Below are 15,470 nucleotides of genomic sequence, written 5' to 3'. Positions count from 1 at the left end.
GAAAAACGGACTGAAAATAGTGTGCACTTTTCTATGAAAATGAAAAGGATGTTTAAAATAACCTTTGGGAATTATAGGGACAGAATGACCTAAAATGTATAGAAACTTATTTATGCAAGAATGTTACTTGCCCAAAAACGGAAAGAAGCAGAAGTCCCAGCAAAGGAAGAATGGAAACTTATGGAGTATACAGATAAATCACAAACAGATAAAAACATTGGCAGGTTTATTGTATTAACCTGCAGTTTTACAAGAGTACATATTCAAAGAAGACAAATAACTGAGCAAATTAAGATAATTTGGATATGCAGAAGATATTGAAAACAAATTTAAGAAACCACAGAAAGAGGGGGGAGGAAGTAAAGTTTTGAAATGCCAAAATGACTGTAAAATTAGTGAAATGTATAAAATTAGTGAAATGTATAAATTTGAAATGTATAAATAAATAAGAAAAGAAAATATAGTGGTACATCGGGTTAAGTACTTAATTCGTTCCGGAGGTCCGTACTTAACCTGAAACTGTTCTTAACCTGAAGCACCACTTTAGTTAATGGGGCCTCCTGCTGCTGCCGCACCGCCGGAGCACGATTTCTGTTCTCATCCTGAAGCAAAGTTCTTAACCTGAAGCACTATTTCTGGGTTAGCGGAGTCTGTAACCTGAAGCGTATGTAACCCGAAGTACCTCTGTAGTGTGCACCGCGTACCCACCTGTGTCCTTGTCCTTGGCTTTGTACACTTGCCCATAGGTCCCCTCGCCGATAATACCAATGATATCAAATTTGTCCACGCAGCGCTTTCCCCAGTCACTTTCCGTCTGCCTCCTCTCACCGTAACGAGGACAACAGATTCTGAGAGAGAGAGAGAGAGAGAGAGAGAGAGAGAGAGAGAGATATGGGAGTTGCGTAGAGAGGCACAAGAGCCGTAAAAATCCCAAATGCCGACCTCGACAAAACGTTTCTGAATAACAAGCTTTGGTGGATTTTCCTGTCCATTATCTGCCTTCATGCTTCCTACAGATTCTTTACAGCATGCATGCAAGTTGTAACACTGACTGAAATTTCTAATTCGATATATTATTTATTACATTTAAGCTTCCTCTTAGGAGTTTGAAGAACCTCAAACATGGGTTTGGGGCAATTTTCCATTGAGACATTACAGGACTAGGTGTTTAAACATATATGAGAATAATTGAAGCTGTTTTATACAGATTTTAGCAGTATTCCAACAGGCACTGGGTTTCCAAAGTCTCAGACACAGATCTTCCTCAGTCTTGCTACCACAGACCCTGACACAGAGATGGAGAATCTATGGCTCTACAGATGTTGCCGGACTATTTCTGCATTGGTGCTCTTACAAAGTGAATCCTCAGTCAGTTGCTTTTTTTTTTTTTTTTTTTTTTTTGCTTCTGTAAATTTGTGTCCATTGTTTTCATTATTTTATAAAAATAGAGCAGGTTACATTTAATAAATAAACACAAAGAAAATACATTTGCTCTGGGAATTTTGTTTCTTCCCTTTAGTTAGGATACCAGCAGCTGATTCCTGCACCACACCTAAAATCAGTGGCCCTCTGATTTGCCGTTTGCTACCTTCTACATAGTAATCTTTTCCCTCTCTCGTCACCTGAAAAGATTCCTAAAGACTTACTCTTTATGTGCAAAGAGATGGATTCCTTTTATGAACCTCTTTCTTCTGCCCTTTAAAAAAGTTTTATATAGATTTGCAACATAATCATAGTGTTGTTTACTGGTGCTAGTCAGACAGACTCAGTTACACCAGAGTTAAATAAATCTTTACTGGCTACCAATCTATTTCTGAGCTGAACTGTAAGGTGTCAACATTGAATATTAATGTTCCACATTGGTTAGGCCATGATAGTTTATATTTTAGGTATTTATATAGAAAATGCATCTTTCTCAATGACCTTCCCTGTGTCTTAACATCTTCCGGTGGAGCCCTTTGTCAGATGCCTTCCTTGCTAAAGACAAGGCTGGTATCCTCTAACAGCAATGCTTTTTCAGTACATTTTGCTTGCAGAATACTCTCTCCTATGAGCCACACAAGGTTAGCACCTTCTTAGCTTTACTCTGCTTCATGAAATCATTTAATTCTGCCAGGCTTCCAAGGAATAGATTTCAGCCTCTCCATGCTGTTTCTATTGTTATTTTAGAACTGTGAATCTCAACATATTATGAAGAGTTTTTCTATTTTTAATCATTGAATAGGAATCACATTTATCAATTCAAAAACAGGTTTATCAGTCTGCACATGACAGCTAACATGGCACAGTAACTGAGTTGGGAACCAGTAGTTCCCAGTTCAAATCTTGCCTCTGCCTTCAACACAGTATGTAGCCTTTGGCAATTGTCACACAGGGCTCCTATAAGGTAATTCAGAATGAATGAGAATGCAAGACATAAATGCTAACTGTTCTTATCATTACGAAAACATGGCATGAGATTGCTTGACCAACGATCTGGCAAGCTCTACTTTCCTGGAAGGTACTGCTTTACACAACTTGGGTGAGTAGCTAAGTGTCTATCTTCATCTGGTTTCTTATGGTTCCTCCCATTAATTCCAAACCTTAACAAAATAACCAGACGTTTCCCTGAAGTGGCCGCTATGCAAACAGATGCCCTCTCCACACTTACTTTGGTCTCTTTCTACATGGTTGCTGAGGTGGTGTGGCTGCCTTTGGTTCTGGAGACTCTGGAGGGGAAGGGTCTCCACCAGGAAGCTCTGGAGGGAGTGGGAGGTCCGTGAGCAAGTGTCGTGGTCTCTGGTCTTTTTCCTTCTTCACAGGTTTTGAGGGAACAATCTCCTTTGGGCTAAAGCACCAGGAAAAACAAAACAAAACAAAACAAAACAAAACAAAAGAAGAGCACGTTTATGAATTATCTAGAGCAACTTCTTGTCACATCTCAACACCCTCTAACACAAAGGTGACATAAGCTTTCTTTTTTGGAGCAATGTGATAGTCACTAGGATTCCAACTTTATCGACACTGAGTATTTGTTGGTATTTAACTCATCCAAGCGATGTGCCATACAAAAACCAAATCTAGTATCTGGCATCGATTTGGGTATCCAAAGTTACTTTAACACACAAACACATACACACACTAGGAAGCATCTACCCTCATGGTCACAACTTTGGGGCCAAAATGAGTAGGAAATATCTAGAGAAGCCAGAAAAAGGCTGGTTTGCACAGGTACTCCTTTCCTCCCTTGTACGTTATCTCTTAGATTGACTGGCCATCTAACCCCTTTCCGCTCCTGCATACAGATGGAGACCATTTTAGGAGTATCCAACTGGCACACAATCACTGATTTGGGGTCCTGTTGGGCCCAGAAGAAGTCAAAACAAGGATGTAACGGGGAGCACTTATACGTGCTCCAGCAATGCACTGGGAGCTGAAATGGTTGCCACTTCTGGGGTCCACTGCCCCCTCCCAGCAGATGTGAAGAATTGGAGCCCTCTTTGCCATGGTTGGTGAGAGGAGGGAGGGGTAGATAGGAAAAAGAGAAGAGAAACACCCCTCAACTGTTACTTGCAAATATTAATTTCTGCTAAAAAAAAGTAAAGTTTTATTTAAATAAAATAAAATAAGGAGTGGGCTGACTTTCTGACCGCTGCATATATGAGCTTTTTACATGAAGCAATTTTCTCTGCAAGTTAAAATTTAAATCTTCACCCATCTTCAGTTACCTGGTGTTACAGGTGTGACACCCCTCACCAACACCAAATTCAATCAGAACTACAGGCTGGTTCGTGTGCAGAGTCATCGGGACAACCTAAAGTGGTCATGTGCATGTGTAAATGCACCATGTAGGATTAGTTAAGAAGAGATCAGCTGGATCAAACCAAAGACCCATCTAGTGCAGCCTGCTGTTCTCAAAATGGCCAACCAGATGCCTCTGGAAAGCCCACAAGCAGGGCAAGAGTACTAAAGCACTCTTTTGCTCATGATCCCCATCACTCAGAGACATACTGCCTCCAATGCTGGAGGGTAATGACTAGCAACCACGACTAGCAACCACGAGTGGCCTTCATCCCCCATGGCCTACAGACAAGAACTTTCATTTCACTTCAAACACAATGCTCTTTGAAATACAGGCAGTGATCATTTTCAGAACATCCAAATGACACGTGATTGCCAACACATGGGTCCTTTTAGACCCGGAAGAAGGCGGAAAGGGTGCTCTACCAACATGCACAAGGGGTATGAATGGAACCCCAGTGTGAAATGGTTGCCGCCTGTAACCAGTTGTCAAGTAATGTATATATGCAACTTTGAATCAGCCCTGTGTGAGGTGCACACACAGAAAATGAGTAATGCTGAGCTAAGCCTAGCAAAAATTCATACCTGGGGTCCAACTAACTGTCCTGTTTGAGGTCAGGAATGAAGCCCCTCCCTAGAGGTCAGTCTGGCTAGAGACACTGAGAACTTTTGACTTCTGATGGCCCAAGTCAGCTAGATCTACTGCCCTGTAAACTCTCTTTCAGGGGTGCACTAGATCTTTGCTTAATTACACAGCTGATCAGATGGACTGAAGGCCTTTCCTCTAAGTATCGGGCTTCTTTGTCATATTCCAGCCCCACAATTCTAAAGGTGGGCTGTATGGTTCAAAACAGCTGCCAGGCATAAACCATGACCTCCACATCACTACCCTACTAACCTTTGATCCTCCCTATCTTCTCTCCCCTAGTCCAGTCATTATTATTTTAAAAAACAACAATATTGTAAATGAAGCAAACCCCCACTCAATTGTTTGAAGCTGGTTTACATAACTTTCACCATATATAACATTAGATTATACAAGCGTAGAATATGACCGCAATGCACCATTCCAATCTCTCTCTTGGAAGCCTCTATGGGCTCTAGCTGAATTTGAGAGAAGAGGCAAAACCAGATCCCACCCTCAGTGCTCGAAACTCCCATTGTTCTAGGCGCATTTTACGAAAGGGAATTTCATAAGTGTGAGCAGTTTCTGAGCTCTGGGCGCAGTACTGTGCCTAAGATTTCATATTAAAACTGCAGAGCGGAAGGAAAGGAGGACCTTTTTCTGCCTCCCCACTTCCAACTACTCTCTGAAGACTGGAGGAGAGACCCTCTTAAGAATATTACAGGGAAGGATTACACCGTATGAAAAATTAACATAACATTTTAGCTGCTGTTCATTCATTTTCAGCTTTGTTGTCGTTAGGAAAAAGCGCACCTAGACATTCTGTTGTTGTGCTCATAACCCAGGTTTAAGGTGCCATTTAGCTCCTAACTTTCGTATCTCAGTCTCTAACACTGCCTGTACGTTTGTATGACATCACAGTACATGCTCCTTAGAAAGGAAAACCACCTCACAAGCCAAAAAGACGGGCAATTTCCATGTTCATAGTTAATTCAAGACTTACAGTTACGTCAATATTTAGGAATATTTTAACAAAGTTTATCTCCTCCTTACAACTACACCAAACAAGGAGTGGGGAAAACAAAAGCCTCAGCTTCGTCCATTATTTAGCATTACATCTGAATGTGGTTATCTACAAATTCAGGGGATTGTAGTTTTAACAAACTAGAGTTAGACTAAAACAAGCCTTGGTTTGATAAGCAGGCTGAGAAACTATCCAGAAAAAGCAAATGAGCCAAAGGACTCACTAAAAAAGAAGCCCAACCTCCCTAAAAACTCAGGCTCTGTATTGTGAGAATATTCTCCCTGAGCCCAAATTCAGCAATCAAACATTGATAGAGAAGCAAATGCCACACACTGTCCTTGCTCGGATGATAATCTCTCAGTGCACAGGCAGCTCCTTTGCCACGATTAAATCAGGAAGTCTCTGTTGAACCCATTTGTCCAAAATGGAAAACTATGTTACAAACTTCAAAACAAGTTAGGATATTAAACATTGTTCAATATCCAGGCTAATACGCTTGCTTGTCTTAAAAGCTGGTAACCATAGTTTCCCAGTTAATCCAAAATAGGAAACTAGGGTTAACAAGAAGTTTCCTAGTTTGATTGTGGAAAGCAGCAAACTGTGAAGGGGCGGCGTTCAAGGGCTAAACACTCATGCATATCTCAGATTAATGAACCAAGACAAGATAGTCTGAACCTGACTGCCAAGACCTTTAAAGAGAAAAAATTGAGCCCAGTAGCATAAACCTGACGCACTTAACTGGGGATTTTTTTCTGAGCTGGCCACATAAGTGAGGCATTGTGAACAAAGGACCAACACTTAAAACAAAAATTTAGGTTTATATATGCCAGGAGTCAGCAAGGTTTACCTTGCCTGGGCCGGTTCACTCCAGCAGAGATCCCTCAGTGGGCTGGATTGCGCATGCGCATAGGCGCGCCTGCCTGCAATTTCCGCTATCGGCATCTGTATCTGCACAGATGCGATTTCCAGTGTCTGCATCTACACAGATGCAATTTCCGGCATCTGCGCATGTGCAGACGTGATTTTCGGTGCAGCGAAAGCGAGTTCCCATGCCGCACCATTTTAGCGCAGCGTGGGGGACTCGCCGAGTGGGTAGCTCGTGCGCCGGTTAAACAACCTGTGTGGGCCACTTGTGGCCCATGGGCCTTAGGTTGCTGCCCCCTGATATAAGCTATATAAGGAATAGTGCTGGTGTACAACCAATCATTCATGTCAGCTAAATCCAGTACTATCCTGACTGGCAACAGCTGTCCAGAATTTCATGCTAAAGCCTCTTTCAGCTCTGTTACTCAAGCAAAGATCCTTTCAACATGCTCTAATTTGGGACCATATCTTCCATTTCCTGCAAGGGAGCCCCAATCCTAACCATCCCACTAATTTATAAGCCTGTTTTACACGTTCCATATACCTGGTATCCCCTCCATACATTCCAAAGCTGCTTTCTACATCTGAGGCCTTGAGTTTTTCTTCACTATCTGTGCCATTTTCAAACACCAGATTATTTCATTTGCAATGAAAAATGAGCAGATACATAAATTCTAACGAGTCCTGGTCCATAATATTACCAACCCTTTGTGGAAGAGGTTTGCTTGCTTATTCCCCTTACCTAGCCATGTCATCTTCCCCAGGCAAGACAGGTGGAAAAGGAAGCGGAGGCAACGTGGACGTTTTCAGATGCGGAACAGCAGCTGTCACAGATACATGCGCCTTTAAGGAGGACTGCATGGTGGGTTGAGAGTTAGCCTGAGTAGTCAGAGATGTCCTGGAGTGGGTAGACGACGGCAGACACGATGGAACTAAAGCAGGGGTGTGAGTGGCGGGTGACGGGGCAGGCGGCAGAGGGGGAATAACTGGTGATGGAGGCAAAGGGGGCAACGGAGGAGGAGCCTGAGCAGGGGGCGACGATGTTGGCAGAGGAGGTAGTGACTTAACAGAAGGCAAAAGAGGTGGGACCTCTTGCTTGGCTGTCTCTGTTTCCTTTGGAGTCACAGTTTCCTCCTTTCCGCCTGTAAGTTTCATATCTTTTGTTCCCATTGCTTTCGAGTCTTTAACTGAAGCAGGAGGTTTCTTCTCATGGTTCTCTACTGCCTTTGTTTTTAGGGGCTCAGGAGTAGTTTTTGTCTCTGTGTTGTGCTGTGTGACATTTGCTGGCTCAATGTCAGAAGGGCACTTCTCAGGTTTAGCCGTTTTTGCCTTTTTGGCCTCAACCGCTGGCTCTTTAACTTCAGCCAAACTGTTTTCTTTCCTAGATAAAACACTAGGAGAGTCCTTTCTCTCCTTCCCATCAACCTTTGCTGCGGCTGCAGCAGCAGCTGCCCTCTCTTTTTTCTTTCTACTCAGTTCAGCTCCCAGGCTGGAGTTCAATGGTAGCCGGGCAGGTGAGATACTGGAATGGCGACTGCGGGACCCAGATCTCTGCTTTTTGTTATGCGAAGATGAGTGCCTCGAGTAAGCAGGACTTCTACTTCGAGACTTCACTGGCTTCCTGTGGAAAAAGAAGAGGAAAATCAGAATCTCCAAAGAACACTACAGTTGGGTTTTATGTAAAAACGCAAACCTTTAGCTCTCAAAGGGGTGGGGGGCTTGCTTGAAGTGTGTAGACATGGCTGTGATCCTGTGGCTCCAATGAACATTTTAACTCCTCACCGGCTTCCCCATTTGCTTCTATTAGAAGTTCTCAGCCACTTTTTTTTTTTACAACACATTAAACAATCAGTCACTGCACTACCTGCCAAAGTAGAGGTGGACAACTTCTGGCCATGGTGTATTCGGCTCCTGGCCAACTTGCTTGGGGGCTAGAAACACTACACCAGGGGTCAGCAACCTTTTTCAGCCGTGGGCCGGTCCACCATCCCTCAGACCATGTGGTCGGCTGGACTATATTTTCTTTTTTTTGGGGGGGGGGGGGGATGAACAAATTCCTATGCCCCACAAATAACCCAGAGATGCATTTTAAATAAAAGCACACATTCTACTCATGTAAAAACACAGATTCCCTGACAGGTCAATTGTTCACCGTAATCTAAATCATTCCTAAACAGGAACACAGGAACATAGGGGGCAAAATTCGAGTAAAAGAATATGTACTAAACAGTTACCTCACAAGTTCAAAAATATTAAACCAACTTTTGGAGTCAGGTGTTTTCAGAAGATGAAGCATTTCCTTTGAAATGAAAACTCAATCAAATCCTGGTACTCTGTCTTAGCTGGCAAGGACAAGATGCTGCTAAGAGCCATTTTAGCAGCTCAAAATGTAACGTTCCTGAAGATAGTGAAGTTTTATTTGGTTGCCTTATTGCTTACAGGTGATTTAAAAGTTTGGGCATATATTTTACAACCACTACTGAAAGACAACATAACTTTTGATACTCACAGGCAGTGCTGGAAAAATCCCAGCTGCATTTTTCACTAAATGCACAGGACTGAATGCACTGCTGCTTATGACAGACAGGGACAATTTAAATTAGGCTCTGAGATTTGGCTGTACAAGGACCAGGAGACTGGGGAGGAGGGAACACACAGCAGAAGGCAGCCGCTCTAGGAGCAACCAAAAGGAGTGTCATTGATTCAGTTTAGTAAACAAACTGTATTCAGCTTCAGGCCAGTCACTCTAACTTCATTCTGTGTGCACATCAGACTGTCAATAAGTAACTACAACAGGCATACCTGCCATTTCAGACTGTTCAAACTCTCTGAATGGCCTCTGACATGGGAAATGCCAGTTGGGCTCTTGGTGATAGCTAGCTCACTATTCACATTTGCTCTTCTGAAAGCCTCCATCAGAGAAAACAGCCAGTTGCCGGGTAGGTTCTTCCCTGGGTGTGCCTCCCTTGACTGGGGCACAAATCATATTGTCTTCCCTAGAGCAGATGACCATCACCGTTGGGGACATCCATTTATCCTACACACACAATCACCAGGATTTTTTTCTTATCACTCCTTCAAGGACCCTCCAAGTCATATATGCAAACATCCACTTGCCTGGCTTTCCACACCGAATAAGAATCACTTTCAAGCAACCAAGCAGGGAAGCTTTGATACACTGGAAAAGAGCTCTTTTATTTTTTCCAGGCTGTTTGAAAGCTCTATGTCCATGTAACTCTATCCCTCCCTTTTGTTTTGACTAGGACACATGCAAAGAACTGCAAGTGGAATGTCTGAGCATCTTTTCTCGACTCCCTAAAACCTACCGTGACAATGAGAAATTCCCTCATTGGCATTTTCAAACTTTTCAAGAATTTATTTATAACAGTGGACTTCAAAAGAGTGCTCCACAGAACTTTCACAATAACATGACTAGAAACGGTTGTCTGAAAAGATCGTTTGTTCACCATTAACCAATATTTCCCTGGAATGCACACAGCACTGCAGTATTCTCGGGCGTTAATTTCAGTGAGGTGATGGCTACACACAGCAGGCCTCTCTTGCAGTCCATAAATCCAAGCATGTATGCTAAGACATTTCCCAGAATCCTCTGAAGTGTGAAGGAACTGCACAGTAGATGGGCCAATATGGAAAGTGTTCCTGCAGGTAGGGTATTTCCCATGCTCTGCAACCCCACTCTCATTAAACAGCATACCGGCCTCTGCTCACTTAAGAATTTGGCTAGAAACTGGACCCCACCCCTGTCCAAAGCAGGCAGCTCATTTGATACTTGGTTTCTTCAAATTTTGAAATATTTATTTAGCCCTAAGGGGTCTTTTCCTATGGTTCCCATGAAACAGTCCAGAAGCAGGAGAACATGCTTTCTATCAAGGAACATTAACTTTCTGCTCCCAATAGGAAAAGGAGGTGAACTGGAGCAAGTTAAGGGGTTTTTTAAGCACCTGGTGAGATAACGCAGCATACACATAAAGGAAAAAAAAGTCAAGAGTAGACAAAGCCAAAGAGATGAACAAGGGTGTATGAAAACAAACAGGAATGAGATCCCCCTCATAGGTTCACATATTTAAATATTTAAACATCTACTCTGTTCAAGCTTACTCTACCTAGTACCTAACAAAGGCTCCACCGGGCACTCCTTTTCATAGCAGCTTCCTAAAAGTACTTAAGGTACCCCAAGTGCTTGCAATCAGCTCTCATTATCCAGTTCTTTTTCATTAAAAAAGAGATGCTGTACGCCAGAGAGAATTTTCTGGTAGCACTTGCTCCTTAATGAGCAGGAAATGGCAGCTGCACTTGCTCTACACTGTTTAGAAGTAGCTGCCAGGAATCAACCTGCCTGACCCAAGAGATGTTACTACTGTACAGGTGGGGAATGGTGGCTGAGAGACAGGGATTTGCTGAAGGCTATCCACAGAGTTCATGGCTTGGCAGATACGACCCCACTAGAATCTAGTGACTAGATAGCCAAAACAACAAGATGGTGACTATATGTTTGTTTAGCACTGACAAGGTGCTAGGCACTAGATAGAGCACAAGGAGCTTAGAGTCTAATGGCAACTTTGCACATTCAAAGCACCAGCAGCAAGCTCAGTGTTCGAAACTCCCATTGTTCTAGGCGCATTTTACAACAGGGAATTTCATAAGTACAAGCAGTTTCTGAGCTCTGGGCGCAGTGCTGTGCCTAAGATTTCATATTAAAACTGCCGAGCAGAAGGAAATGAGGACCTTTTTCTTCCTCCCCACTTCCAACTACCGGTACTCTGTGAAGACTGGAGAATATTAGTGGGGTGGGCAGGAGAAGGACTAGCCCATGTGAAAAATGAACATAGTATTTTAGCCGCAGTTCATTCATTTTCAGCTTGTATTCTTGTTATAAAAAGCGCACCTAAACATTCCTTGGTGCGCCCATAACCTAGGTTTAAGGTGCCATTTAGTTCCTAGCTTTCATATCTCAGTTTCTAACACTGAGCAAGCTGTTGGGTGATCTGTGACCAAAGCAATTCTGCACATCCAGATTATGAAATAACTAAGTTTCAGAAATGACAAAAATGCAACCTTATTCTAAGTAAACTGAACAGGTGAAAGGTGTTGACTGGCTTTGACAAAGGACTAGCAAGGATATTAGTAGTGGATTCAAGATCCCCTTTACTGACTCTTAAAAACATTTTACTGCCCCCAAGGTCAATTTAAACAGATTGTAGGATGCCTGAATTCCCTTGAAAGTGATCACTAGCTGTATTCAAAAGGGATTTCTGAGGTACTGACATCTAACGTGAATGTGGTAATGGATCACAAGCAAACATTTCCACACACATCTTGATTTTTGGGTTACATACACCACAACTCTCACGTATGGGGAGATTTCATATTCACCTGTTCTACCTTGACAAAAGCCGCTATCCAAGGCAGATTTAATTGAAAACAGGTTCTACTGAAACCAATGGAACTTGGTAACCACATAACAGGCACAAATCTTGTGAGAAATAGGTACCTTGGATACCACTGCAATCTGAGACTTTGGTTCTATTGACTTCAACGTACCTCACTTTCTACTGCTCAATATACTTAGGATCAAGATGGAACAGTTCTCTGCAACTCTAAACCTTGCTTTTTTAGTTAACATAAGCAAGATTTAGTAAAAGGTATCCATCAATTTTCCCATTCTGTGAATCCCCACCAGCTGTATAGATTAGCAACTGACATGCCACAAAATGGAACCATGGTTTGCCACTTCAGAAATTGTGTCCAAATCATGGTTCACTTTCAGGGGTCACATTAAACTCTAATTTAGTATGATGAGGATGAGCTGCAGTAGCTTCCATTTCCCCTATCCCCTCTTCTGGTGTAGCTCCAAAGAGTTTTTTTGTTTCTGATTTTCATTAACCACAGTTCAGTGTGTTATCTGAATCCTAAATTGTGGTTGATGCTAACTATGATTTGCTTCAACAAGGCAGCTTAACACATGGTTTTAAGTTACCTTGTTTCAAACAACAAACTAGTTAATCTAAACCAAAACTTCTAAACATCTCCTCAAAGCCATGCAGGAGCAGAAAAAGGAAGCATGTTATTCCAACGCTCACTGTACTCATTCTTGTCATGCTAAACTATGGTTTAGCACAGCCTTCCCCAAACTAGTACCCTCTAGGTATCAGCCCCAGCCAGCATGTTCAAAGATCAAGAATGATGGGAGTTGGAGCCTAAAAAAATCTGCAGGGCATGAGGCTGGGGAACAATAATTCAGCACAACATCTGAACTGAACCAGTGTCTCATTGGCTGAATGGGTTTGGTTACCTTTCAAACTCAGATCCCCAATGCAATAAAGTGAAAATAATAATTATCTAATCAAGCAACAAAGACCTTGTACCCTAAACAAATCACGTTACAGGGGAGAAGCAAATGTTTTTCTTATCTGACTTCAGGACACTAGCACCATCCGAACCAAAGAAGTCAAACACTTTTGATTAAAGATAAAGGCCACGCACCTGGACACAGGACTTCGACTCAGCGACCGCTTGGAAACAAAAGGACTGCTGGAGCGCCTTCGGTTGAATGGGCTAGGCGACCTTCCACTGTAAGACCCACTTCCCCTCTCGTAGCTTGATGAACGCCTCCTGCTGTATGGGCTGACCGACCGCTGCCGCCTGCCATAAGGGCTGGGAGAGCGCATATTGGATTGGTATGCAGCAGGCTCCTTGTATGGTGGGCTGACTGATGGTCTCCGTGAAGACCCACCGGGACTCTTCTTGTAGGAATCATAGTTACTGGATGTGTGTGAGCGTGGAGGGCTGAGATCATAGTCCTGCGTGTAAGATGCTCCTGAGGGGCTATCATCCTGTTTGGGACTGTCTGACCACTTGCGATGGGGACTTCTGGATTTCCGCTTTGGACTGTCCAGCGATTTGTAACTTTTAGGAGCGTCCCTTTTGCGGTGACTTTTGCTACGGTCTTTGTGACCGGACTTAGTCTCTCGTTCTTTCCTGGACTTTTCCTTGTGCGATTTGGCTGACCGGGACTCCTTGCTGCTGCTCTTGAATGACTTAGATGAATGGTCATCGTTCTCCTCATGTAGCTTTTTAGAGGCCCCCGACACCCTTTCTTTAGTGGAACTCAACTTGCCTGAGGAGTCTTGGTTCCTGTCTAGCCTCTTCTCTTTGTCTACCAGCTTGCTTTTCATCAACTCACGGACTCGCTTGTGTTGATGATGCCGATGCCTGTGTAGCCGGTCACTTCTTTCTGATGTCCCTTTTCTCTCATCATTCTCCCTGCGTTCCAGCTTGAGGACTGCTTCATCTGAAAAGGTGTCCGAGTCAGAGCTGATATCATCATACTCCACCAATGGCTTGATCATGCTGCCGAGCGCTGCTCCAGCTTCTTGGGCCCCCATCGGTGAGTCTTTGGAATGCCTGGACTTGTGTCGTTTGTGCTTGGAGAGTCGGTGCCTCTCTTTGCTGTTTGAACTGCCACTGCTGGACACTGCTTCTTGATACAAGGACCCCCCTCCTCCTGAATCCTTCTTACCCCCATGTCTCTCTGGGTTTGGCATTCCTTCTCCACTGTGCTTGAAAAGAGGGGGGAATCCTCCAAAACCCCCAAAGCCTAAACCTCAACTTACCCGCTTCCAAAACAGAAGGGCTGCGTTCACTTTCGTTACCTTTTCCTACATTCAACCCACCCTTCTCTCTCCTACATGGGGCTGAATGTGGTTTCTTTACAAGGATCTGGGTCGACAAAGTATTACAGGAGAAGTCGCCCCACAGGCTACCCCCAACCCTCTGAATAGGGGACAAGCAGCAATGGCAAGAATGTCCCCTGTTCTTAGACTTCAAAGGTAGGATGGAAGACCCTGAACAAGTACCCTACCTCGGTTATCCACCAGTTTCAGAACATAAACACACCAGGAGCACTAACTAAGATGCTCTTAGGTCCCTTTGTAAATGGGCAATGAGTTTGGCAGTTCTTCAACCTGCTGCCCAACCCCCCACAAAAAGAGAGCTTCAGAAAAAGACCCCACCCACCCCCAGTTTTCTGAAGCAGCGGCCCCCCAAACAATAGGCCCCTTCGTTTCTAAGCCACCCTTGGCGCTCCTCTTGGTCAGGGGTACCCCCTCCTCACTACCTCAAGGCCCCCGTGGAAAGAAAGATGAGGGTCGGACTTAGTTCCTACCTCAAACACCCCCTAAGTTCCTGAGAAGAGAGCACGGGGGCGGGGAGATGGGCACACCTCCACCCGCCCCAAGGCCTGGCTGTGTGGGGAAACCCCTGGGCCCCTGCGTCCCCACCGAGGGGGCTCCCCTGCCCTCAGCCTGAGTCTCTAGCGAGGCCCCCAAGCCGGGACCCCCACCTTCCTCTTCCTCCTAGTACTTCCCAGAGCGAAACGGAGCCGCTTTCAGGTTCGGGTGGGGGGAGGGGTTGGGGGGGAAAGAGGAAAGGTAGAAAAGTGAGCAAGGGAGAAGGTTAGCCACCAACTCTCGCGAGAACGTGGGGTGAAATCGCCGTCGTCGTCCTCCCGGCCGCCGACGCCGTGGCTTCCTTTACAGCCTCTCGGGGGTTCCTTCCCCCAACTCCTCTCTACCTGCTCCTGTTTCTCCAAATATCGCGAGAGCACGCACATGCGCGCGTGTGAGCGCTCGCTCGCCCTCCTTCGCGCGCAGGCGCACACGGTCGGAACGCCGGGGGAGACTCGAGAAGTCTCGCGACGCCGTGTGCTGGAAGCAAATAGGGGAGCGGGAGCGGGGACTTGAAGGCCGATGAAGCAAATTTTATTTTCGTAATCTCGCGGGAAGTGGTTTTGTCTTTCAACAAAACTTTATTTCACGGTCACCGCAGATGACAGCATTCCTGAGGAAGGAAACTTTTATTAAGGAAAAATGCAAGGTTGTTTTTATAAGGAGGGGACATGAACTTCCATTCATTCATTCATTTCTTCCTGTATCGTTCAACAAACTTTATTGAAACTTCTCACACTGTAGTTCTGGGGACATATATCTTTCAACAAAACTTTATTATTGATTCCCCTCCCCCTTAGCAACAGGAGCAAACGAACTTATGAATGGCCGTTTCTTCGCCTTCTCACTTTCAGCTTTTTCAGCGAATACTTTATTGGGCCGCTTGGTAACCATGACAAAACACCACAGGACACGGACAAACTTGGTCCTT

At 44.3% G+C, this 15,470-nt stretch overlaps 1 protein-coding gene across 4 annotated transcripts in view; it reads right to left on the bottom strand.

Annotated features, from left to right (window-relative positions):
- The window catches only part of CDK12 (cyclin dependent kinase 12), a 32,076-nt gene extending 17,118 nt beyond the window's left edge, over positions 1-14,958 (bottom strand). For all 4 annotated transcript variants that reach the window (XM_083708623.1, XM_083708625.1, XM_083708624.1 and 1 more), the window contains exons 1-4: positions 12,798-14,958; positions 7,036-7,914; positions 2,651-2,827; positions 709-848 (exon numbers count right to left, since the gene is read on the bottom strand). In XM_083708623.1, the coding sequence (XP_083564749.1) occupies positions 709-848; positions 2,651-2,827; positions 7,036-7,914; positions 12,798-13,858 (2,257 nt within the window). In that variant the 5' untranslated portion in view covers positions 13,859-14,958. The remainder of the gene's footprint in view (positions 1-708; positions 849-2,650; positions 2,828-7,035; positions 7,915-12,797) is intronic.
- Between the last annotated feature and the right edge of the window lie 512 nt (positions 14,959-15,470).

The sequence above is a fragment of the Podarcis gaigeae genome, assembly GCF_964106915.1.
Source record: "Podarcis gaigeae genome assembly, chromosome: 13".
In the NCBI taxonomy this organism is placed as follows: Eukaryota; Metazoa; Chordata; class Lepidosauria; order Squamata; family Lacertidae; genus Podarcis; species Podarcis gaigeae.
Note: the sequence above shows the minus strand (reverse complement) of the source record. Positions and strands in the feature narration are given on the sequence as shown.